Raw genomic sequence first — 25,710 nt, 5'->3', positions numbered from 1 at the left:
CATGGCGGCAACAACAAAATACATACCACAGACAAACAGATCACATCTTAAAAAAGGCAAAACAAAAAATAAATAGCATTAAATAAAAAATATTAAATAATGTAGTATAAGGAAATTTTGCAGGAGTTTAAAGGAGTTAATTCGTTAATATTTCAAATCTAGTTCTAGATCAGTTCTAGTTCAGTTCTAGTTTAGTTCTAGTTCAGTTGTAGTTCAGTTTTAGTACAGTTCTAGTTCAGTTCTAGTTCAGTTCTAGTTCAGTTCTAGTTCAGTTCTAGTTCAGTTCTAGTTCAGTTCTAGTTCAGTTCTACTTGAGTTCTAGTTCAGTTCTAGTTCAGTTCTAGTTCAGTTTTAGTTCAGTTCTAGTTCAGTTCTAGTTCAGTTCTAGTTCAGTTCTAGTTCAGTTCTAGTTCAGTTCTAGTTCAGTTCTAGTTCAGTTCTAGTTCAGTTCTAGTTCAGTTCTAGTTCAGTTCTAGTTCAGTTCTAGTTCAGTTCTAGTTTATTTCTAGTTCAGTTCTAGTTCAGTTCTTTTTCGTTTTTAGTTCAGTTCATGTTTCTCTTGACAATTTTCACTTCTTGCACATAGGAGCCACCCTAATAAATTTTGTCCAAACGTTGTTGCCAATAGAATAAAAAAGTAATATTTTTTTATAAATAATCTTCAAAATGATTTCATTCTTTAGAAATCTTTTAGCAACAAACAAAACTGTGCGTGTCTTTGGCGCTAAATAAAGATATGTGTATGTAGTTGGATAGTGTTAACAAACAACATGGCAACTTTGTATCAACACATATCGTGTATATATATCTAATATATGGATGGATGATGGTTTTGGGGTTGGTATGGTTGAATTAATAAATCAAAGGAAAAAATACAACTAAATATACTAACAACCATAAATACGTATAAACAAACTCTGCTCCTCGGCTCCTCCATCTATTCCAAATGAAAAAATTAATAGATCTTTTCTATCCATTATTTTTACTACTACTACTACTTGTACATTAAAGAAATATAAACTCTTCTACTCAAATGATGATGCTCATGTCTGTTGTACAACAAAAACTAAATATTGAAAATCTTTAAAAACGACAAATTTCTATTTTTGTAAAACTTAATACCAGAAAAAAGTATTAAAACAGAAGAAGCAAAAAAAACATAAATATATTTATTATTATCATCATTATAAAATGTTTAAATTAGCAGCATTGGAAAAGAAAAATCTGCAAATAACTAAACAGAAAAGACAGACAGACAGTTGGAACTGACGCAGAGACTGATATTGTAGGATCGTGTTGTTGATCATGTATACTGAGTGATGATGATACTCTAATGCTTTTTGTTGGATTTTTTTTTTGTCATAAAGAGCATGATGATTAGGAGGACAATTTTTCGTAATACTGAAGTTGTGAGTGTTGCCAAACTATCACTAAGTTTAAAGATCATTATGATTGCTCTCTAAGCAAAATGAAAATTTAATTCTTTCTCTTCTCATAATTGTAATAATGATCATTATTTATTCACAAATTTTCATTTTCATCTACGAGACTAATTTATAGATTTCTATTTTCTGCCAAAGTCTATACTTTTTGGACAGAAGACTAAAGACGGCAAAAACAACAAACAAAAAATAATTTTAAATTATTAATAACAACATGGCATATGTAGAGGTAGAAAAGTATCCATGAAATACACACAAATGTTGTATTAAAGTTCGTTTATATTATTTTTTTTTGTTCGCTTTTTTTTCGAGACACAACATTTTAAAAAATGAAAATCTATGTTTTTCAATTTTATTCGACGAATATTCTTAATTTTTTTTTTGTATGTCACAAGACAAATAAACATTTATTTATTGAATGTTTAACATTTTAACAAAATTCGAAACCTGTGAGAGTGTATTAATAATAAAAAAAATAATCAGACATTTTTATAGTTTGGAACAACAAAAATACGTAAGCATTTGAAACATTTTTTTTTGAGTGTCATTTACTTATAGCATAATGTATTTAAGACACCCTACAGTTCTCGCTTCTTTTTATCTAGCAATTTTGACAGGAGTCTTAAGAAAATTTCTTGAATGTTTGAGATCTATCTGTAAAACTACTTAAAACTGTAGAAATCATTCACCTCTATCGTTAATCATCGTTCACTAACTTATTTGTCGTGAAATTTGTTGATGGAATTTTGTAAACATTGAACAGCTGTTCCAAACAAAATCAACTATTGTGAATGAATTGCTCACAACAAGATCACAATAGAAAGAAGATGTCTTGAATCTTTCAGATCTGTGAAGCTGAAGGAATCATTCACCTCTATCGCTAATCATTATTTCACGTGAAATCCCAATTTTCCAATTTGTTCTCGCTTCTTTTTATCTAGCGATTTTGACAGGAGTCTCAAGAACATTTCTTGAATCTTTGAGAATTATATGTAAAACTACTTAAAACTGGAGAAATCATTCACCTCTATCGCTAATCATCATTTCACGTGAAATAAGTTCCCTTTTTTTGTTCACTTTTTTGTCGTGAAAAAAAATTTCCAGTAGTGAAATTTGTTGATGGAATTTTGTAAACATTGAACATACAAAATCAACTATTGTAAATGAATTGTTCACAACAAGCTCACGATATCAATTTTCCCTTAGAGGGGAATGAAAATTTAAAGGGAACAACATTTTCACTTCTATTGGCGATAGGGGTGATTATGTTCTCTTAACTTCGTTCTCAGTTGGATTTTCATCAGAAGTTACGAAAGTTTTATTCAATGCTCTCTCTCTCTCTCTCTCAATTCTAAACATTTCGCAGCTTGCGAAATCAGAACTATAAGACATTTTAGCAAAGTTAAATTTTTGGCCAGAGAATCCAAAGTATTCTCGAGTGAGAATCAGTTAAGGACAAAGAATATTAAATAAATGAAATAACGAAAATACGATCAATTAGACAAGATCGACTTAATCTCAAATTAATTATATTTGGAAAACTCAATCAATGATAAAGTTTTCTCCGAAAAGACTTTCCAGACGAGTTGTTAAAAGACGTCGTTCCAGAGCTTATATTTCATAGTTCTTGAAATTGATTGTAGGATCAATAATTGTAAGGAGTCCGTAACGGTTTCTAAGCCGAAGATCATTATGATTGAAGCATACCTCAATTGAAATGTCAAAAACTGTCTATGGAAAATCTTTCCTAAAGAATTGATGAGAGTTGTTTGTGTGATTAAAATCGAAAACTGAAATTTCAAACATGACCATAACACTGATCTTTGCATTTTTTTTAACGGATCACAAGTTGGTAATTAGTGTATGAATGGTTTTGCTTTAAATTTACAAGTATTTCCTGCTTTCCCCTCCAAGTTGGCGACCATTGTCTAGACGTGATTGGAGTCATTATGGAAATGAACTGGGTTTTCTTTCGAATCATTGTCAGAATGCAATTCGAAAAGGTTTTTATTATACAAAAGGATGCGAATAATGGGTTGACAATACCGGAAACTATTTCCTATATTATAGACATGAATGTCGAGAGTTCTTACGTGAACACCTTATTTCATGGTAGTCTTTTTCATCCACTGGGAAGACTTGAGAACGGTCCTTCAATGAAGAACTCAGGTGGGAATTTTTGTACATTGGCTTTGACCGGTCCATGCACAAGCACTTTGCTAAAATACTCGAGCTATCTAATATCTGACCATTGGATGGCCTCTGTTGGTTCGGCAACAGCACCTAGAGACGTAACCGGTGGACCGTAGTACGAATCCATCAAATAAGTCGAAGACATTGTTCTTACTCACAGGGACACACTGTGGTAATTCTGGTATGAACAACGTATACTCTGAACATACCTGGACAAGGAGGGAAAATTCAATGGTATCATTTGTATATGATACCTTTCATACATCATCATACAACCCAGCACTCATCTCATTCATACGACACATTCATAAGAGAAAACATACGACACATTTATTATTGGTAGACGGGTGGGTGAGGCCCGTCGTACCCCACATTTTTCAATAAATACCAACCATACACAATTAATACCAACTTATTTCCAACTCTTAGTCCCACAGTAACACCTCTGTGGGGTATCTGTTGTTTCGGCAACAGCAGCGAACTTATCCCGAAATATTGACTTTACCTTACATCAGTCTTTTAACCGCCACTTACTCTCCCCCCGAATTTGGGCTTGGGATCCACGTAGTGGATCCAACCAACTGACCAGCCAGGACATAGTCCTGCGGGTAACTGACCACCCGTAGTACCAGATTATGCGATGCTCTGGTCTAATCTCTTTTAATCTATGCAAGGACTAAGCCAAACAGTAGACTGTAACCAATTTTTTAGTCCCGGCCAGACTAGAGGCATTGGCCACCTCTTTATACCCCGGAATTGCAGTAACACCAAGGCGGAGGTTTCACCAAGGTAACATGCCCCCGGGGGTATATTTTAGATAATTAAGTTTAAATAGAAAACGAATCCGAGTAAAAACGACAAAAATTTTTCAATGCATCATTTAAATAAATTCCATCAATTACTGGTCGCTCTATAAAGCCACAATGACGCCTCATATTAATCAACACAAAATGTTAGAAGTTTTTTTTTCGTTTCAATTTTAACAAGGGTGATTTCCAATCGACCATGTCTCCTCATATCACTCTAACAACCGACCACATTTGTTCGTTCCAAATGACTAAATATGCAAAGAGATGTTTTAGTTTTTCTTAATTTGTAATATTTTTACTTTAATGTGACAAAATAATCGTTATGAATATTTAAAAAAAAATTTACTAAATTAAAAAAACACACAAACAAAAAAAAAACAAAGTTTTCTTTTAAATTATATTCTTCAATAAAGAAAACGAAAGAGAACAAAATCATCTAAAAAGTTTATCTTGTTAAAGTGTTTTTTTTTCGATTTTAATATTATCTAAATGTATTGTTGTTATTGTAATTTTATCGTTTTTCAAATTATTTGTTGTGATTTGGTTTTCCCTAAAATTGTTGTGGTATCTGTATGTTGTTGTTGTAGTCTTTATTTATAATGTTGTTAGTGTAAAGATCATTGTTTTTTTGTTTTTCTTATTTATTTACGAGTTCATATTTGTGAATTGTCGTCGTTGTCTACATTGTTATTGTTGTCTGCTGTTGTTAATGCTCATTGTTGTTGCTGTTGCTGTGAGAGAGTTTTTGTGATGATGATCATGATGGTTGACAGCTACATATCATAATGTATTTAATCGTGTGTGAAACAACAAATTATTTTACACGCCCCCAATATTTGTGGTATTTTTTGTTGTTGGTGTTTTTTGTTACTTAAAAAACAACAACAACAAAGACCAACAAAATTATAATAATATTGGACAACAAATTTTAAATATTATTAAATATAACTAGAGTGTGTGCGAGTTTTGTTTAAAATTTATTTATTTATTTTTTTCTTCTCTCTTTTTTCTGTCTAGTCGTCTATTGTTGTCGGTGTCGGTGACTGTGTCTGTGGTATTAAATTAACAGCTGTTTGAAGGATGTGTGAACAACACTGGGCTTTTAATGAGGTGACCTTGTTGTTAATTTTTTGTTCTTTATTATAAATTTTTTTATTGTTTTATACGTTTTAATGTTTAGCACATTTAATTTAGCATACACACACACACACACAAATAATTAGTTTTTTTTTCAAAATTTTTTCAATAAAATTTATGGATTTGAATTTTGGCAAAAAAATAAAGAGATAAAGATGCGATCGATATGTTTGTCATAATTTTAAAGAAAACATTCATAGATTATGAAACCGTACAGGATCTTGATCTTTGTATATAAAGGCACAATCTCTTCTTTAAACACTTTCATTTCTCACAAACACTTTTCGAGAGATCTAAGCTAAAAATGGATCTTGATTTTTCTTAAAATACCTTGGTCTCTCAATAACACTGTTGCGCTTTGCGAGAGATCGTTGCGATCAATAGGATACGATCAACAGAATCTTGATATTTTTTTACAACAACATGGTTTCTTAATAATATTCAAGGGATATTAACTAAAAAAGCACTGCTGAGAGATTTGATCGTTGATCGTAATGTAATCATTTGAAATGACTGACTGACAATTAAAATTGTATAGTCTAGAGGCACATGCGACTTAAATTTCCTAATAATGAGTTAATGATCATTATACAAAAAACATTTAAGTGATCTGGGAACTGAAATATGATTTCATGTTTAAAACAACTGATCATCCTGATATAAAAGACAGTTTTGTCAGCTTCCGATATAACTTTTCTAATGAAACTTCTCACCGATTAAATGATATCTCCAAATAGAAGTTGATAATCATCACCCAAAATGATTTGATCGTTGATCGTAACACAGCCGTTTAAAAAAAAATGAAAATTAAAATCGTATTGTCTCTTTGACCATGCGATCTGATCTTGAACTTTTTAAAAACAAAACTGTTTCTCAATAACACTGTTGCGCTTCGCGAGAGATCTTTACTAAAATTGCACTGCTATAATTTGATCGTTGATCGTAATACCGATCGTCTTAAATAACTGACAATTAAAATTGTATTGTCTAGAGACACATTCGAATAAAATCTCCAAATAAAGAGTTTATTATCATTACACATAAAGCATTTAAGTGATCTGGGAACTGAAATTTGCATTCTTGTTCGAAACAACTGGTCATCCTGATATTAAAAACAGTCTTGAAACTTTCCGATATAAGATTTAATAGTTGTTCGTTATGAACTCTTTTTAAAATAATGAAAATTTAAAATGCACTTTCAAGATTTGATAGTTGATCTTAATATTGTCTAGATCACATTTCGCTTTAATCAATATCATCTATGTTTCATAAAAAAATATAATTGATCGTATTACGATAACAATCGCAATCATACTCTTATTTCAAACAAAATAAGATTGATCATGTTGCACTATAGATCTTTATTGAATATAAAATGAGTCTCAGCTTTATTATTAAAGATAAAGATAGAAGACAAGCCCTTGTTCCATCGGAAATAATGGAGATCATATTAAATCGTAAGACCTAATAAATCTATCTATCTAATTACATCTCGGTTAGATCAATATCATCTATATTTTCATCAGCCTCAGATTTATTCTTAAAGGTAAAGATCTAAAACAACTCCTGATTCTATCGGAAATAATGGAGATTATGTCAAATCGTACGACCTATTAAATCCATGGTTATGATCGTTGTATGTCACTTAGTGACATGCTGTGGAGATCACATCTCGCTTAAATGAATATCATCTGTATTTTCATATAAAAATATTATTGATCGTGTAACGTTTACGATCACAATCTTCCTTCTATTTTCAAACAAAAAATGATTGACAAGACAAGCTTTAACTACCTTTTCAATCGGAAAATAATGGAGATGTAACAAATCGATCTTTATTGAATGGGATGTAAATCCATGCCTATGATCGTCGTATGATATTTTGTCAAGATCACATATTGCTTAGATCAACATCATCGTTATTATTAAACAAAAATATTATTGATCTTTTAATGTTCACAATTGCGATCATTGTCTTATTTTCAAACAAAATATGATTGATCATATTGAGCTAACGATCTTCATTGACTATAAAAACTTCAGCTTCCTTTTTAAAGCTTAAAATCTAAGATAAGCCAATAATTCTACACTTCCCGATTAAGTATTACATTCCTAAGATAAACTTCCTCTTTCCTTTCAAATAACACCACTTCCTAAAGTTTCAATTGTTGGTGATCTAAAGATTTAATTATAACTTGCTTTATATGTAAGTTAATCGTGACAAATACATATTTAATACAAGAATTAATCAATTTTTAAAGATTGAATCTATAGAGTTAAATAATAAGGTATTAATAATTGAAAAAAACACAATTTACGATTTTTATAAATCATGTGTTAAAGTGTTAGATTTTTGTAATTAACATTACGTGTTTAGAACGAGTAATAAATAAACAAATGTTATTATCAGTAGATAATCTAAATCGATTAAGAGTGAAAACAAGACTATGGACAAGACAAGACTTTGGTGTCAAGATTTTAACACCTAGTAATCACTATAAATCATAAGCTGATGATGATGTTGATGGTGATGGTGTTGGTGGGGCTTTGAAGTAAATAAATATAAAATAGGTTTAATGAAAACATAAATCCAAGAATTTAGATAAAAATAAAACAAAATGTTTATTTGTTTGAAAACAAAAAAAAAAGAGAGATGAAAGATAAAGCACAGTGTAGGGAGTATAAGAAAAAAGGTGTTAAAAGTAAATAAGATAGAAGGAAGGACGGACTTAACGAAGGAGGGAAGGACAGACAGACAGACAGACAGACAGACAAACGGACGGACTGTTATAGACATAAAGTCTGTTGTTGTTGATATGTTTTAGGAAACATTTTTGGAGCTGTGTGTGTGTTTAAGTTAAATACAACAAAATTTTCACACTTTGTAGTTTTTGATAAAATTGTTGTATTTGAAATGTTGTTGTTGTGGACTTGCTTTCTGAAAAACCATAAGAACAGGGTTTTAAAACAAATATCTAAAAGATTTTATAGAGTACAAGGAGTTGGAAAGAGCAAGCTGTAAATAAAGAGTAAGAGGCACTATAACCAGGGGAAATGAAGCAGGGGTAAGGGTTTACAAAATGGTGCAATATTTAGCTTAGCTACCTGTTAGAGAAGACGCGTGTGTGAGTGTGAGTGAAGAGTAAGAGCTAAAGGAAGATGTGTTTAATTATATAAATGAAAAGTATAAACGGATATCCGGTTTTTTGATTTTATAGAATTAATATGTAGTGTGTAAGCGGTGTGTGTGTGTGTGTTTATAGATACAATGTTGCTAAACATGTTGCTTAACTACCTGTTAAGCTCAAAAGAGTAAGAGTAAGCAAATGTTGCAGAAAGCCAAAGAGCATAAAACATTTTGCATACAATTTTGACCTGCTCTTGCTTATTGAGCAACATTTCATTACGAGGCTTCGTGTATTTGCGACACAACTAGTGATCTACAGTATGCAGCGAGTATTAGAAGCGAACGTGCGCATTATAAGTTTAAAAACAGAAAATTCAATTTATTTTCTTTACATTTTTTGAGAAGAGTAAAATATTGTGTTAAAAAATTTAGTTTTTTTTTAAATAAAGATTTTTTTATTAATAACGCTCTTTTAAGTTTTACTAAACATATGAAAACAAAAATCGTATAATTGGCACGAGAGCAAAAACAACAACAACTAACCTCTTTTTTTTCAATTTATTTTGTTTTGGTTTTATTTCTATAACAAAAAAAAAAAGAAGAAAAAATAAAATTATTTGTAGTGAACGGATACAACAAGATGAATGTATCTCAATATCTTTTGTAAAAAAAAAATAATACAAAAACAAAAAACGAAGAAAAAAAATAAATAAAAACAAAACCGCAAAGTAAAGAGTTTTTCTAAAATACAAAAGCAACAACAACAACAGCAGCAGGCAGAAATTTTTGTATTTTGTTGGGTTTTTGGTGTGTGAGCTCGTTAGTTTATTTATTCAACGACCGATACCGTGTGTGGACATTATTTTCCGAAACGCGCAACATAACACAACACACAACTGCAACATATTTTCTTAAAAAAAATTAAACGAATTTGTACAAAAAATTATTTAAAACAAAACAATTTTTAAATTAATTTTAATTTAATAAAAAACAAAATATCTACAAGATATGTTAAACTAAAACAAAATAACAACAACAAACGTGTGTATCTTTTTCTTAAAGCAAAAAAATTTTTTAAACAACAACTACAACAAAAAATCGAGTTTATTTAAAGAAAACAAAATATAAATAAGAAAAAAAATTCTGCAAAAAAAAAACACCTCAACCAAACGAAGAACGCGTGTAAAAAGAAATACAAAAAAAATATCTTTAATACAAAAAATATAAAAAAAGAAAATTATAACAAAACAACAACAACTAAATAAATATAAATAAATAAAAAAAATTAAATGTAAAATATAAAGAAAAGTGTAGTAAAAATACAAATTAAAAAAAGTTGAAGGAAAAAATATTGAAAAAAATTAAAACAACAACATCATCTTATTGTTATTATTATTTTCATTCTTGTGGTGTTATCTAATCTATAATAATTTCCATTTTATTTAATAAAAAATAATTATATAGTTAATTTAAACCCGCAAAAAGTAAAGTGAAAAAAATCATTGTGTTTGCAAAAAAAAAAATCAGCAGAAAAAAATCTTAAATAATAAGTATCTTAAAGATACTCTTAAGTGATTTAATTACAATAACAAAACCACATAAAAATGGCTAAAATTACAAATCAAACGACCAAATCAAGTTACTCTAATAACTCAAAATCATCATCAACAACAACGACAGCAGCAGCATCTTCATCATCATCATTATCCCCCTCCTCTTCACTAACAACTATAGCTTTAAAAGTTTTTATAATATCCTTAATATGCCTCAGCCAATCAGGATTTGTGGAAGGACGTAAACATTCTCCTTTATTTGTAGAGGAGGCCGAGGGTAATCGTCGCAATAATAGACCAGCTGGTAAGTTTTTTAATAAATATTTTTAAAAATTTACTAAAATTAGTTTTTAAGTTTTTAAAAACCTTAAAAAATTAATCGAAATTTCATTAAATTCAAAACTAACAAATTTTGTTTAAAATTTAAAAAAATTTCAAAAATTCAAATTTTGAGAATTTTTTTTTTTTCAAATATTCAAAAATTTTTTTTTTAATTTCAAAAAATTTTTCTTTAATTTTTTAAAAATTTAATTAAAATTAGAATATTAATTTTAAAAAAAATCTAAAAAAAATCAAAATTAGTTGAGATTACTCAATATCAGTTTTTAGTAAAAAATTTTCAATATTAAAAACTAAAAAATTATGAAAATTTTTAGAAAATACATCATATTTATAAATTTTTGATTAAAAAAATTTTTGTTTAAAAAAAATTAAAATTAAACAAAATACAAATTAAACTTTTTTAAAACAAATCAAAATTAGTTTAAAACTTAAGGAATCAGGATTTAAAGAAAAGTTTCAAAACAAAATTCTTAAAATTTAACAAAACTACAAATTTTTTTTAAAAATAATAAAATTTTTCTGGCAAAATGTTAATTTCTTTAAAAAATTAATTAAAATTAGTGAATTAAATTTTAAATTTATAAAATTAAAAAACAAAATTAGCTAAAGCCTTAAGGAAGATGAAATTAAAAAGTAATTAAAGAAAAGTTGCAAAACAAAATTCTCAAAATTTAACAAAACTTAAAATTTTTCTTAAAAATAATAAAAATTGCAATTTCTTAAAAAAAATTTATTAAAATTAGTAAATTAAATTTTAAATTGATAACATTAATAAACAAAATTAGTTAAAGCTTTAAAGAAGATGAAAGTAAAAAGTTATTAAAGAAAAGTTGCAAAACAAAATTCTCAAAATTTAAAGAAATTTTAAAATTTTTTATTTTTTTATTTATTAATTTTTTCCCTTAAAAAAATCTTTAAAAATTATTTAAAATTGCAAAACATTTTACTAAAACATTTTTATTAAAAATCAAAATTAGTAAACAAAAAAGTTTAAAAAAATTTTCAAAACTCTAAATTTAAAAAATTTTTCAAATAAAAAAAATCAAAATATTTATTTTTTTCAAAAAAATGTTTATAATTTTAAAAATTATTTAAAAATAAAATTAAACTTTTAATTTAAATTTCAAAGAAAATCAAAATTAGTTTAAGTTTTAAAGTTTTCTTAGATGTTTCAGTATTTTTAAAAAGTTTTATTTAAATAATTTTCCAAATTTTTTTAAAACTTGCATTTTTTTGAAGTTTCCTTAAAGAAAAATTTAGTTTTATTTAAAAAATATTTTAAAATATTTTTAATTATTTAAAGAAAATTTTAATTAAAATCAAAATTTTTAAAATTTATAAAGTTTTTTATCATAAAGAAATTTTTATGTTTAAAATTAAACAAAATTTTTGAAAATTTTTTCAAAATTAAAAAATTAAATTTTTTGTGGGATTTTTGTTCTAAGTTGTCATTTTTGTTTATGTCAAAAATTAGGAAATTTTGAAAATTTTTTAATTTTTTTAAAAGTTTTATTTAGCTTAATACTTTAAGTTTTTATAATAAAAAGAAAATTTTAAAAATTTTTTAAAGTTATGAAAAATTTTCTTTAAATTGTTAAAAATTGTGATATATTTTTCTTATAAGATTTTTATTAATGTTGCTGCAACATTTTGGGAAGTGTGGGAATTTCCCACACTGCTGTTTATTGTTGACCTGTTGCTGACATTTTATGACCTTTTGGGATTCTTTGAAATTGTTTTACTACTTGTTGTAAACATTTTTCATATGTTGGTATTTTCCCAAAATATTTTAACATATGCTGCTGCACAACTTGCAAATTCCGGAATTTCCCATCATAATTTTTTTGCAAGTTTTCTTTTTTTTTTACCTGGCCCACCCACTTTCCTACTCCAGAGTGTGTGTGTGTGTGCTTGTGTGTGTTTTTTTATGAAAAATTTAAATAAATCTCTTAACATGCCTCTATGTATGGTGGTCAATGTCATTTAATCCCTTAAGGATTAAAACTAAAATACACAACATTACAAGTTGTAGAAGCAGAACACACATTTTGATATTGTGGGAAATTCCTTAACAACATGTTGAGAGCAGCATTTGCCACAAGTAAGAAATAGTTTTGTTTTTTTTAATTGTTAAAAGAAAATTTATAGAAAATATATTAAGAACAATGTTGAGACTTGAAGACGTCTTTTGAAAGCAAAAAAAAACTAAAGATTTTCTTAAATGGTTTTGAAAGAAAAAAAAGTATTTTCCTTTTATGTAGAATGGAAGGAATGTTTGTTTTTGTTAGAGGCTTAAAGAAGAAAATCCCCGGTGCCAATTTGTCTGTTTGAAAACAACAATAAAATATGTTGCAAGAATATTTTCTTTTTTATTAGAATTTTCTTTACATTTACTAAGCCGCTTAATATTTTAGGTTTCTTTGGGTTTAATACTTGTTTTTCTAAAACAAGAGAGGTTTTTTTTTTTTGAAGATTTGCAAAAAGGTTTTTTTTTCAAAAACCTAGATTTCTTTAGATAAAAAAGCAGCTGTTTTTCATTAACAGATTTAATTAGCTGGTATAATGAAAGGGAATTAAAAACTACAAGATTTGACCAACATTTCCAAAAAAAAACCTCTCTAACGGAAGCTGCTTATTTTATTTATTAAAAAAATCAAACAAATAATAAAATTAACAAATTTCAAAAAAAAAAAAACATAAAAAAGTAACTGCCTAAAGGCGAGACAGACAGACAGACAAGTTGGCTTAATTATAAGTGATTTAAACATAAAACCCACCAGCTTTTTTTTGTGAAGTTTTATTTTTTGTATAAATTTTAATTCATTGATATTTATTTTGTTTATATATATGTGGGCTTAGGCGTACGTCTACAGGTTTTTTTTTCAAAAATAAAACAAAATAAAAATTAAATTTTAATGAATGAAATCTTAAAAAAAACACATATTTGTTCAAATGTTTGAATAGAGTTTTTTTTCTTTGAATGAATGAAAAATTGCAACTACGCACTTTTTCTGCTGGAAGCTTTTTTGAATGATAAATAGGTTTCAAAAAATATATATATATATATATATATATATATATAGAAAAAAACTTAAAGGTGTTAAAAAGTTGTTTTTTTGGCGCTCTCTTATATACATATACAAAATTTTACAACCATTTAAGGTTTTAAAGGCGTCTCAAGTCTGTTAAAAAAAAGTTAATTTTTTTAAACTTTGTTTTAAGCTAAATTATAATGCATTTAATATACAATTTTTATTTAAATTTATTTTAGTTATAGCCATGTAGGCAGAGGAAGCTTTCAATGCCCACTATAGGTGTCATATAGCAAGTTACATTTTAAATTTAATTATAAAATATTTTATATTAATATTTATATTTAAAAAAAAAAGAAAACTTTTTAAGATGCTGCCACATTTTAATCCGTTTATGTTTTTTTTTTAAACCATAAAGAGATTTAATTAAGAAAGAAAAAATTCAATTAAAATTTGTTAAGGATTAAAGAAAATACAAGTGAAAAAAAATCTCTTAAATATTTAGAAACTTTAAAAGAATTTAAAAATTTAAGAAAATTTTTTTAAAAATCCAATTAAATAAACTAAAAAAAATTCAAAATTTTATAAAAATTAAGAAATTAAAAAAAATTAAAACTTAATTTAAATTTTTACTAATTTATTTAAAATTTCTAAAAATTTTTAATTAAAAATATTTATTCCAACTTTTTTAAATGATTTTAAATTTTCTCTTATTTTTTTAAATAAATATAAAAAATTAAATAAAAAATTTGAAATATATTTTATTTAATTTTTTATATTTATTTCTTTTTTTATTTAATTTTTACTAATTTTTTTAAAATTTAAAAATAAATTTAATTAAGAAAATATATTTAAACTTTTTTAATTGTTTTTTAAATGTTTCTGATTTTTTTTAAGTTTTTCTTAATTTTTTTAAATTTTTTATTTAATTTTAAATAAATTGGGAAAATTTTAATTTATTTTAAATTTTTCTTAATTTTTAAAAAATATTTTTCTTAATTTTTTCAAATTTTTATTGATTTATTTGAAATTTTTATAATTTTTTTAATTTCTCTTAACTTTTATTTTTTTTTTTCAAATTTCTATTGATTTTTTAAAAATTTTGTTAATATTTTAAAATTTAAATTAATTTTTTTAAATTTCTTTAAGTTTTTAAAATTTTCTATTAATTTTTAAAAATTTCTATTAATTTTTAAAAATTTCTATTAATTTTTAAAAATTTCTATTAATTTTTTAAAAATTTCCATTAATTTTTTAAAATTTTTTATTAATTTTTTAAAAATTTCTATTAATTTTAAAAAATTTTTATTAATTTTTAAAAATTTCTATTAATTTTTTAAAAATTTCTATTAATTTTTTTTTAAAAATTTCTATTAATTTTTTTAAAAATTTCTATTAATTTTTTTAAAAATTTTGTATTCATTTTTTAGAATTTCTATAAATTTTTTTTTTAAATTTTATTAATTTTTAAAAATTTTATTAATTTTTAAAAATTTTATTAATTTTTTAAATTTTCTATTAATTTTTTAAAATTTCTATTAATTTTTATTAATTTTTATAAACTTTTTAATTTCTCTTTATTTTTTTAAATTTTTGTTAATTTTTAAAAATTTCTATTAATTTTTATAAAATAATGTATTAATTTGTTTAACTTTTCTATTAATTTTTAAAAATTTTTTTAAAGAGTTTGTTTAATTTCTATTAATTTTTAAAAAATTTTCTTTAATTTTTCCAATTTTTTTGATAAAATTTTTTTAAATTTTCTATTTTTTTAAATTCCTTAATGTTTTAACAATTTATTAGATTTTCTTAATTTGTTTGACACTTTTCCTAATTCTTTATAATTTTTTTGTAAATTTTCATAATTTTTTCTAAATTTTTCATAATTTACTCTAAATTTTTCTTAATTTTGTTAATTCTCTTTATTTCAATTTGGTTTTAAAGAAATTTTTTTCAAATTCATTCTCAATTTATTGCAATTTTTTAAATTTTAGTAAATTTCCTTTTGGAAAACATTTTAATTAAGATTATTAAAAGTAAAGCATAACTTTAGGCGTCAAAATAAAATATTCCAAAGAAAAAAAAAACTCTATTGAAGAAAATTTTTAATAACTTTGTTATTTTTTAAGGAATTTTCTTGAAATTTTTCTTAACTAAAGAAAACACTTTAAGAAATTAATAAATAACAAAAAACTTACCAAAAACTATATTAAAAATATAAAATTTCAAATTTAAAAAAAAGGAAATTAAAAATTTTTAATTGGAAAAAAAATTATAACAACAAAGTTTCTTTAAAAATGTTTTCTACAGACTCTATAACGTTAATATAAAAATACATTTTACTCATCATTATTTTTATGCCACATTCTTTAAAAGCATTTGAAATTATCTTTTATCTCGTTTTTTCTCTTTTTGCTTAGAAAATGTAAAGGAAATTTTTTTTTTTTAGATTTTTGCTTCAACAAAATTTAAAATCTTTATATTTGAAACACAGACAGACAGACAACATTAAGGCAAAGAAAATTTATAAGAAAATTTAAAGAAATTAACAAAAAAAATTCTTTAAATTTTTATTACAACTCTTAAACACCTGGCAACTAAAAAAGGGGTGTGGGGGCCAAGGGTTCAAGAAAAAATCCTCGTGATTTTTTGTCATTAAAAAGAAAAGTGGGTGTGTTTAAGTAAACTACTATTTGGCCTTTTATTTCCTAATTTAATTACTAATTTAAAAACATATATATATTTTAAAACATGTGATGCAAAAAATACAATTTTTTTTTAAATAAATTCAACATTCGTCATTATCAGCAGCAGCAAAAACAACAACAAGTTAATTAACAAAACACCCCAAAAATAAACAACAATTTAATTGTTTTCTTTTTTTTCATTATAACAGACCTTAAATTCTCTTTTTTTGTTAAACAAAATAAATTTAGAATTAAAGCTAAATTTAGCAAAAAAAAAAAAAATTCTTCTCTTTTAAAAACACAAGCGGCATTTTGTAATAAAAAAATAAATTGAGATTTTTTTTCACAATATCTCGTGATTAAAAACTTTGCGAAAAAAAATAAAAAACTATAAATTATATAATTTGAAAGAAATTGTTTTTGAAAATTTTTTAAAAAATTTTCAAATTTTTACAAAAAAATTATTTTAAATTTAAATTTTGTTTTGTAACGTCATAAGTGTGCAAATTATCTCTATAAATTTCTTTTGTAGTCTGTTTGCTGTGTCTTTTGTGAAAAAAATATAACAAAAAATACTGCAATTCGTCACGTTCGCCTTAGACGCTTATAATACGGTGTTTGTCTTCATAGACATTACTATATAGAAAATAAATCTCTCATAAAGCAATTTAAAAAAAAAGTAGGGCTTTTTTCTTTTTAAAGTTGTGTTAGGTCAGTCACTTTCAGCGCAATTTTTTTCAATAAGAAAAAAATTATTTATAATTATTTTAAATATTTTTTTGTAATTTTTGATTGACATTTTCCTTTAATTATAATATTTAAAAATTTATTTTAAAAATTTTCTTATATTTTTGTTGTTGTTTTTTTAGTTATGTCAAAATATTAGAAAAAATTTACACGTGTTTAAATATTTTAAGAAATTAGAAAAAGGTGACAAAATTATCTTTTTTTAAGAAATTTTTTCTCAAAAGTGTTTCAATGTTTAGGAAAATCTTTAGATCTTTTAAAATAATTTTAAAAGCTTTTAAAAAGTTTTAACTTCTTATTAAATCTTTTAAGCTTTTTAATTTAAGCTTAAAGCTTTTGATTTAAGTTGTTTAAACTTTTAATTGTGTATTTAAGTTAATTTAATGTTTAAGATTTTAATTGAACACTTAAGCTTTTAATTAAACACTTAAGCTTTTAACTGAAAGTTAAAACTTTTAATTAAACACTTGTTATAACACTTAAGCCTATAATTGACAATTTAATGTTAAAAATAAACACTTAAGCTACTAATTAAACGTAAAAGCTTTTATTTAAACACCAAAGCTTTTAATTGAACATTTAAACTGTATGCTTTTCATTAAACTCTCAAGTAGCTATTTAATTAAACCGTTAAGCTATTGATGGAATAGTTAAGCTTTGAAAAAAGCACTTAAGCTATTAATTGAACACTTAAGCTAATAATTAAACGTTTTAGCTTTTTGTTAAGCAACTAAGCTTTTAGTTGAACGTTTAAGTTTTCATTTAAATGTTTAAGCTGTTAATTGAACGTTTATGCTTTTAATGAAACAATGAGTCTCTTAATGGAACACTTAAGCTCTTGATAGAACACTTAAGCTCTTGAAAAAACTCCTAAGCTTTTGATAAGCTGTTAATAAAACACTCAAGCTCTTAATAGAACGTTTAAGCTTTTAATAAAACATTTAAGCAATTAGACAAACATTTAAGCTCTTAATAGAACGTTTAAGTTTTCATTTAAACGTTGAAGCTTTAAATAGTATTTCAATTGAACTCCTAAGCTCTTGATAGAACACTTAAGCTCTGAAATAGCTTAAGAACTCATAAGCTTTTAATTAAACAACTATAAAGTTACTTAAACGTTCATGCTGTTAAAAAAAACTTATTGTGCTTTTAATTAAACACTCAAGCATTTTCAAATTAAACGCTTAAGCTACAAATTGTACCATAACGATGCCAAGAGAATTATTAAGCAATGCAACTCTTTATTGAAAGCTTTAACTTTTGAAAACAACAAAACTGAAGTTTTTGTAACAATTAAGCTGTAAAAAAAACCTTAAGGAAAGGAGAAGATAAGGTTTTTAAAGGAAATTTTTGTAGATTTCTTGTGTTTTGAAAAGAAAAAGAGTTTCAGTTTTTTTAAAATATGCAAAAAGAGATTTTTCAAAGGAAACTTTTGTGGAGTTAAAAAAAAATTTGTTAAAAAAATTCCTTGAAAACTGAAAAAGAAACAAAAAATAAACTACAAAACAAAAAGATAACTTATTACTTGATAACAGCAACAAAAACAACTCCAAAAATTTATATATAAATTGTCTATAAATAATACACAATAACAACAACAACAACAAAACAACTTGTCAACATTTTTACATGACATTTTACATGACATAAGGCAATCAATTTTAAAATAAACATACTTTTATATGAAGCGCCATACAAGAATTTGGGTTTTTTTATGAAAAAAATATATTATTTATCTAATTTAAAAATAAATATTTACTTTTCTTAAAAAAAAAAAACGAAAAAAACTAAGGCCATAAATTAACCTTTCAAAGATTTATTTCTTATTTAGGGCGAGTTTTTCCGATAAAGATAATCTTCATTCTTTGGTTAAACCTGGTTTAATATATGTTTCGTGTTTTTCAGTTATCAGTAAAGTTGCTTATTATCTTAGTTTAACTGAGTGTAATTGGCCAATTAAACTCAAGTTATAAGTGAGGAAACACAATTAACAAAAACAATAAAACAATGATTTCGGAAGAACAAAATTTTAATATTTAAGTAAATTGCAATTTTCTGATTTGTTTTGTTTTATTAATTATTGTTTTAAGTGTTTATTTAACATTTTTCCAAAATTTTCCATTTTACAAAAGTATTGTTTGCAAAAAACAGCTGTTCATTGTTTATGTTTTTGAGTGAAAACTTGGCATTACTAACAAAGTTAACTGAGCTTAAATCTAAAACTGAAAAACACAATCATCAGTTAAAGTCCGCCTAAATTTGTTTCGAGTTTAATATAACAGCAAGTTAAGCCTAGTTTAACTGAGTAGTAAGAAACCCGCCCTTAGTAACACAGATAATATTAAATAAACATAAATAGAAAAAAATGTATAGAAAAATGAAAAAAAAAACTGCCGCCTTAAACAAATAATCATCATAAATGATTGACATTTTCAACACTTTTAAATGTCACTTTTTTTTTTAAAAAATCATCATCAATAGAGAAATATAGAAAAGTATTTAAAACTACTTTATTTAATGATGAACAAAAAATTTTCAAATTGTTTAATTTGTTTTTTGGTTTTTTTAAAGAAATTTTTTTTCTTTTAAGAAAATTTATGTTTTGTTTATTTTTAAACAATAAAATATTTGAAATGAAAATAACATTTGCTCTTGTTAAAATAAAATTGTTAAATTTATGTGAAAAATTTCAACTTTAAAGTTAATTTTAAGCTAAAACTTGTTGCTGTTGTTAGTTTAGTCAATCGGGGGTAGGTAATTAGTTTGAACGATTAATTACTCACAAGCTGACCTCAACAATTTGTTTTTAATTAAATCTTTATTTTAGTTTTATTTTTTTTATAGAAACAATTTTGTTGTTAACCGGGTTTTTTTTTGAAAAAAGCGGCGTCATTTAGGCGCCAATTTTTACCAAAATAAAAACATTAATCTTTAAAAAAAAAGCAATTTAAAGAAAATTCTTTTTTTTTGTAAATTAATTTTCAATATTTTTTTTTTGCTAAAATTGGGAACGAAATATATTTTTTTACAAAAATCAAGTCATTGCACTTCTAAAATTCATTTTTTTTTGTTATAGTTGTTGTTGTTTTGTAGTAAAAATTATCATGTCTTTGCTATATACACAGCATAATGTGTTTTTAGTTTATAGTTTTATTTTTATTTTTAAAAGTTTTTTTTTTTTGTAGTTAAAAATAAATTCAAATTTTTTTCTTCTTTTTGCAAAACAAAATCTTAATAGAAAATTTTGTGTGTGTTTTGCGTCTAGTAGGCGTGTCATTTTCTAAAAAAATATATCGCTACTGAGAATGTCTGCTTGTAATTAATTAAGAATTTCAAGTATTTTTAGCAATTGCCATGGTTTTGCTGCTAATGTAATACAACAACAACAATTTAAGTGCAAAAATATATTGTTGCAATTTTTAAGGTTTTAGGAAAAACCAAACTAAATTTTTTTAAAAAAAAATTTGAAATTTGTTTAAGAAACTAAATTTTTGATTAAAATTTGTTAAAGAATTAAAAATAAAATTTTGGAATTTTTTAAAAATTTGTTAAAATTTTTTTTTGAAATTTTATTAAAAATTTTTTGAAAATTTTAAATAAAATTTCAAAAAATTTTAAATAAAATTTCAAAAAATTTTAAATAAAATTTCAAAAAAAAAAATTAACAAATTTTAACTAAAATTCCAAAATTTTATTTTTAATTCTTTAACAAATTTTAATCAAAAATTTAGTTTCTTGAAAATTTTATTTAAAATTTTTTGAAATTTTATTAAAATTTTTTGAAATTTTATTTAAAATTTTTTTCATTTTTTTTTTAAATTTTTGAAATTTTATTTAAAATTTTTTGAAATTTTATTAAAAATTTTATCGCATGCTACACAAAATCTTAATTTGGTTTTAAAAACAAAAATTTTTTTAATTTGTTTAAATTGAAAAATTTTGTTTTGGAATTTACAAAAAATTTAAGGTTTTTTAATGAAATTTATCTTTTCTTTACTTTTTAGTAAAAATTTTTAAATTTTTTAAATTTTATCGCATGCTAGAGAAAATCTCAAGTTTGTTTTGAGCAACAAAATTTAATTAAATTTGTTTTACTTAAAAGAATTTGCCAAAAATTTTAGGTTTTTGGTAGAAATTTGTAATTTTTTTTTTTAAATTTTATCGCATGCGAGAGAAAATTTCAAAATTGTTTCAGAAACAAAATGAAATTCGTTTAAATTAAACTATTTTGTTTAAATATTTCCAAAAATGTTAGATTTTTTAATAAAATTTATTTAATTTAATGTTTAATATAAAAATTTTTAAATTTTCGAAATTTTATCGCATGCTAGAGAAAAAATCTTAAGTTTGTTTTAGTAACAAAATTTTTTATGAAATTTCTTTAATTTAAAAGAATTTATTAAAGAATTTGTTGTTTTTTAAATCCAATATATATATATATATATATATTTTACTTCTATGCCTCCTTTTAAGGCGAAACACTTTGAAAACATTCTTTTAACAATGCAATTATCTTGAGAGATATATGTTGTATACATATATACATATATACATTTTTTTACTTTTTTTCAATTCTTAAGAATATTTCCGTTTAAAATTCTACCTTTAAAAGTTTAGTTTGGTTTTATTATTTTTTTTCTTTTCAAGCAAAAAAAGGATTTAAGCTTAAGTGGCATTGCCCACATAGTTAAACTAAAGGTTTACACCTTTCCCAAAAGCCACAAATGGTCTCCAAACTTTTTAGCATAAAATCCATGAACAAAAAAAAAAAAGAAACAAAAGTCAAAAGTTAGTGAGAAAAAGACCGCAGGACAGACAGACAGACTTGAATTCTTGGCAAGGCTTGAAAAGTTGTGTTATGTGTGCTGTCGAATGTCTTGTATGGCATGTGTTATTTTTTTCTGTTCTCTCTCTTTTGATTCTATATAAACTTTCAAACCAGGTTTTCGCACGTTAAAATAATTTGCAAAAAAAAAAAAAGGTTTCAAAAAGGAATTTACAAAAAAATACAACTAAAATATGCCAATACTTTTTTGTAGTCCCCAAAAAACAAGAATTCCTTTTAAAGTCATTTTCTTGAAAAAAAAAGAAGTGACAGACTTAAATTGCTAACAATTCTTGGTTATTGACACAATAAACATAAGCCGATTTTAAAGCAAAAATGTTGAAAAGAACTAAATAAATAAATTTCAAAAAAAGAAGAACTTTTAAACTTAACACCTAAAAAACTCTTTTTTTAATTAATAAAATCATACAACTTAAAGCGCCCGCCTTCTAGGCAAAACCCTTTAAAAAATAAAACTTTTTAACTACCAATATGGGCGTCTTTTAAACTTGTTATAAATAGTAAATTATATACAAGGAGTTTTGAAAAAAATACATATATACACAGTGTATTAATTATAAGCATAAAGCTTTAAATTAAAACGAACTCTAGAGAAGAAGGCAGAAAGAAAAAAAAAGGATTATGACATGCTAAAATTCTTTCTTGTGTATGCTTTAGTTTTTTTGCTGCATATTTTATGATTATTGCCACGATTATTGGCAAGTCAAGTTTGTCTTTTTTTTAAGTCCGTCTCTCTTTTTTTCTTTAGCACATTATTTATACTTGTTTATAATTTAAATGTGTGGATTTTTACACCTTTGAGATGTGTTGTATCTTTAAAGGGCTAAAAAGAAATGAAACGATACTTATAACTGACAGACAGACAGCTAGACTTGAAAGAATTGAAAATTTGTAATGGAAAATAAAGTGTTTATAAGCCACATCTACTCAACTCATGGTTGTGTTAAGATTTTTAATTTTAAAAAGTAAATTTTGTTTAAAAACACCTAATTTAAGTAGAATTTTTAAAAATTTCTTTAATTTAACAAACTTGAGATTTTCTCTAGCATGCTATAATATTTATATAAAAAAAAAATTGTGAAATATTTACTTAAACAGCAACATTTTATGAAATTCTTTGATAAACTGCCTAAAATAAAGAAATTTCATAAAATTTTGTTGCTTAAATCAACATGAGATTTTCTCTAGCATGCGATAAAGCGAAAAAATTAATAAATTTTAACTTAAATTTCAAAATTTTTGGAAATTCTTTATCAAATTCTATTGAATAAAACTAATTTCATAAAATTTTGTTTCTTAAACAATTTTCGGATTTTCTCTCGCATGCGATAAAATTAAAAAATTTAACAAATTTTGACATAAATTCCAAAATTTTGGCAAATTCTTTAATAAATTCTTTTAAATTAAAGAAATTTTATAAAATTTTGTTGCTAAAACAAACTTGAGATTTTCTCTCTCATGCGATAAAATTTTAAAAAATTAAAATGTTTCTAACAAAAACTTGAAATTTTTGCAAATTCTTTAATAGTTTTCTTTAAATTAAACAAATCGAATAAAATTTTGTTGCTAAAACAAACTTGAGATTTTCTCTAGCATGCGATAAATTTAAAAATATAAAATTTTTATAAAAAACCTAAAAGTTTTGTAAATTTTCTTAGAATTCTAAAATTTCTGAAAATTGTATACAATTGTGTTTACAATTTTCTTTAAATTAAACAAATCGAATAAGATTTTGTTACTAAAACAAACTTGAGATTTTCTCTAGCATGCGATAAATTTAAAAATATTACCAATTTTTATTAAAATTCTAAAATTTTTGCAAATTCTTTAATAATTTTCTTTAAATTAAAAAAATTTAATAAAATTTTGTTGCTAAAACAAACTTGAGATTTTCACTAGCATGCGATAAAAGAAAAGTAAAATTAAACAAATTTCTAACAAAAACCTAAAATTTTCTTGAAAATTCTATAACAAATTAATTAAAATAAAACTAAATTTAATGAAATTTAATTTAAATAAAACAAATTTTTTTTAAAATTAAGAAAATTTCCTAAAATTTTATAGAAATTTTAGTTTAAATTTAAACTTTTCAAGAATTTTAGTTTAAATTTAAAATTTTAAAGAAAATTGTGTATTTTAATTTACTCAAGTTTTCTATAAATTTGTACATTTTTTTCTAAATTTCAAATGGCGCCTTTAAGCTCATTACCCCCCAAAAAAAAGAAACGAAAAAATTCCATTAAATTAATACAAATTGTTTGAGAAAAAAGCTTTTTTGGTGAAAATTAAAAATCATTTTACAATTGACAAAACAAATAAATTTTTTTTTTTGTTCAAAATTTCTGACCCTGAAAATACACACACAAACACACTATGAATAGAAAATTTAATGAGACTGTGACGTCTAGTTTTTGAAAAAATAAAAATTGTAATTCAAAATGAATTATTATTATTAGTTAAATGTTTAATAATACAACAAAAACTTTTAAGGTTTCTTTTCAAAAACAAAAAAAAACTTAATAAATGACGTCTTAAGGTCTAATGATTTTTATTTATATTTTAAATAAATCTCCCTCCCATAGTGTTTTTATTTTATTTTTTTTTTTTCAAATATAAGTTTAATTAACACTTTATAAAGGAAATAACAAACGAATTAACATTTCTCTTTAAAAGTATCGATTTCATAAACTAGAAATTACAAAAAAAAAAATCAGATTATATTTAAAAACCAAGGGCGGTCTTTCTTAATAAAAAAATTAAAGAAATTTAAAGAGTTGTAAGAAAAACTTCATTAATAAAATTGCTACACTACTGCTTAAAAACATTCTATGTTCTTGTTCTGTTTTTGTAAGGTGTTAGTTTTGTAATAAAAATCTATAGAAATTAGAAAGAAAAAAATTCATAAAATATCATACAAGTTATAGTGTTTAAATGTAAATTTTTGTTTGTGTTTTTTGACTTCAAAGCGGGTCAGCGGGTGTTAACAAGAAACGCCTTAATGTCTGCTTTTTTTTTTGTTTTTTGTTATTTAAAGGGGAGCATAAGACACCTTAAATTCCCTTTAAATAATTTTATTTGTTTATTTCTATATAAAGATTTTTTTGTGTTTTTGTGGTTTTTTATTTTTGTTGTTGTTTTAAAATTTTATTACAATTGTTTTTCTTTTTTTTGTTTAAATGTAAAATGTTGTAAAATTGTTAAGTTTTTTATTAATGGAGTTTGTTTTTTTTACAAGAATTCGTTTTATAATTACCGCTTGTTCGTTTTAAAGAAAATATGTAAACAAATTTTTTTTTAAAAGAAATTCTTTAGATTTTGAAGAAAAATTTGATTTTATTTATTAAAAGAAAAGTAATGCTGCGTTCACACCTAAATTAATGAAAAATTAAAGTTTTTCTTTAAAATTTTTTTTAATTTTTAAAATTTTATATTAAAATAAAACTTTATAAAGCAATTTTTAGTGTTTAAAAGCGTCACACAACATTTTCTTTAGCATTTTTTTAAAACATGTGAACGCAGCAAATTTAGTTTTATTAAAAAAAAATATATATTTTCTTTAAAATTTTTACACATGTGAACGCAGCAAATTTTGTTTTATTAGAAAAATCTTTAAAAAATTAAGAAATATGTTTAAACTTGGTAATTTTTACTACAAAATCTTTAAAATTAAAGAAATTTTATGAAATTTTGTTTTTAAAAACAACTTGAGATTTTCTCTCGCATGCGATAAAATTTAAAAAATTAAAAAATTTTTAACTAAAAACCAAAAATTTTTGCCATTTCTTTAATAAATTC

At 23.7% G+C, this 25,710-nt stretch overlaps 1 protein-coding gene and 1 long non-coding RNA gene across 11 annotated transcripts in view; both read left to right on the top strand.

The window, feature by feature from the left end:
- LOC111691222 overlaps positions 1-9,993 on the top strand; it is a 36,842-nt gene extending 26,849 nt beyond the window's left edge. For 2 of the 10 annotated variants that reach the window (XR_006940311.1, XR_006940312.1), the window contains exons 3-4: positions 5,462-5,554; positions 9,771-9,993. This is a non-coding gene — a long non-coding RNA (uncharacterized LOC111691222). Of the gene's footprint in view, positions 1-5,461; positions 5,555-9,307; positions 9,737-9,770 lie in introns of those variants that run through there. The other 8 variants (XR_006940317.1, XR_006940314.1, XR_006940310.1 and 5 more) reach the window with 5 other exon arrangements.
- A 179-nt stretch (positions 9,994-10,172) lies between these two features.
- The window catches only part of LOC111691210 (dorsal-ventral patterning protein Sog), a 33,708-nt gene continuing 18,170 nt past the window's right edge, over positions 10,173-25,710 (top strand). The window contains exon 1 of the mRNA XM_023453863.2: positions 10,173-10,565. Within this exon, the coding sequence (XP_023309631.2) occupies positions 10,313-10,565 (253 nt within the window). The 5' untranslated portion in view covers positions 10,173-10,312. The remainder of the gene's footprint in view (positions 10,566-25,710) is intronic.

The sequence above is a fragment of the Lucilia cuprina genome, chromosome 3 (genome assembly GCF_022045245.1).
Source record: "Lucilia cuprina isolate Lc7/37 chromosome 3, ASM2204524v1, whole genome shotgun sequence".
Lineage (NCBI taxonomy): Eukaryota > Metazoa > Arthropoda > Insecta > Diptera > Calliphoridae > Lucilia > Lucilia cuprina.
The sequence above is the reverse complement of the archived record's forward strand: the minus strand, read 5'-3'. Positions and strand labels throughout refer to the sequence as shown.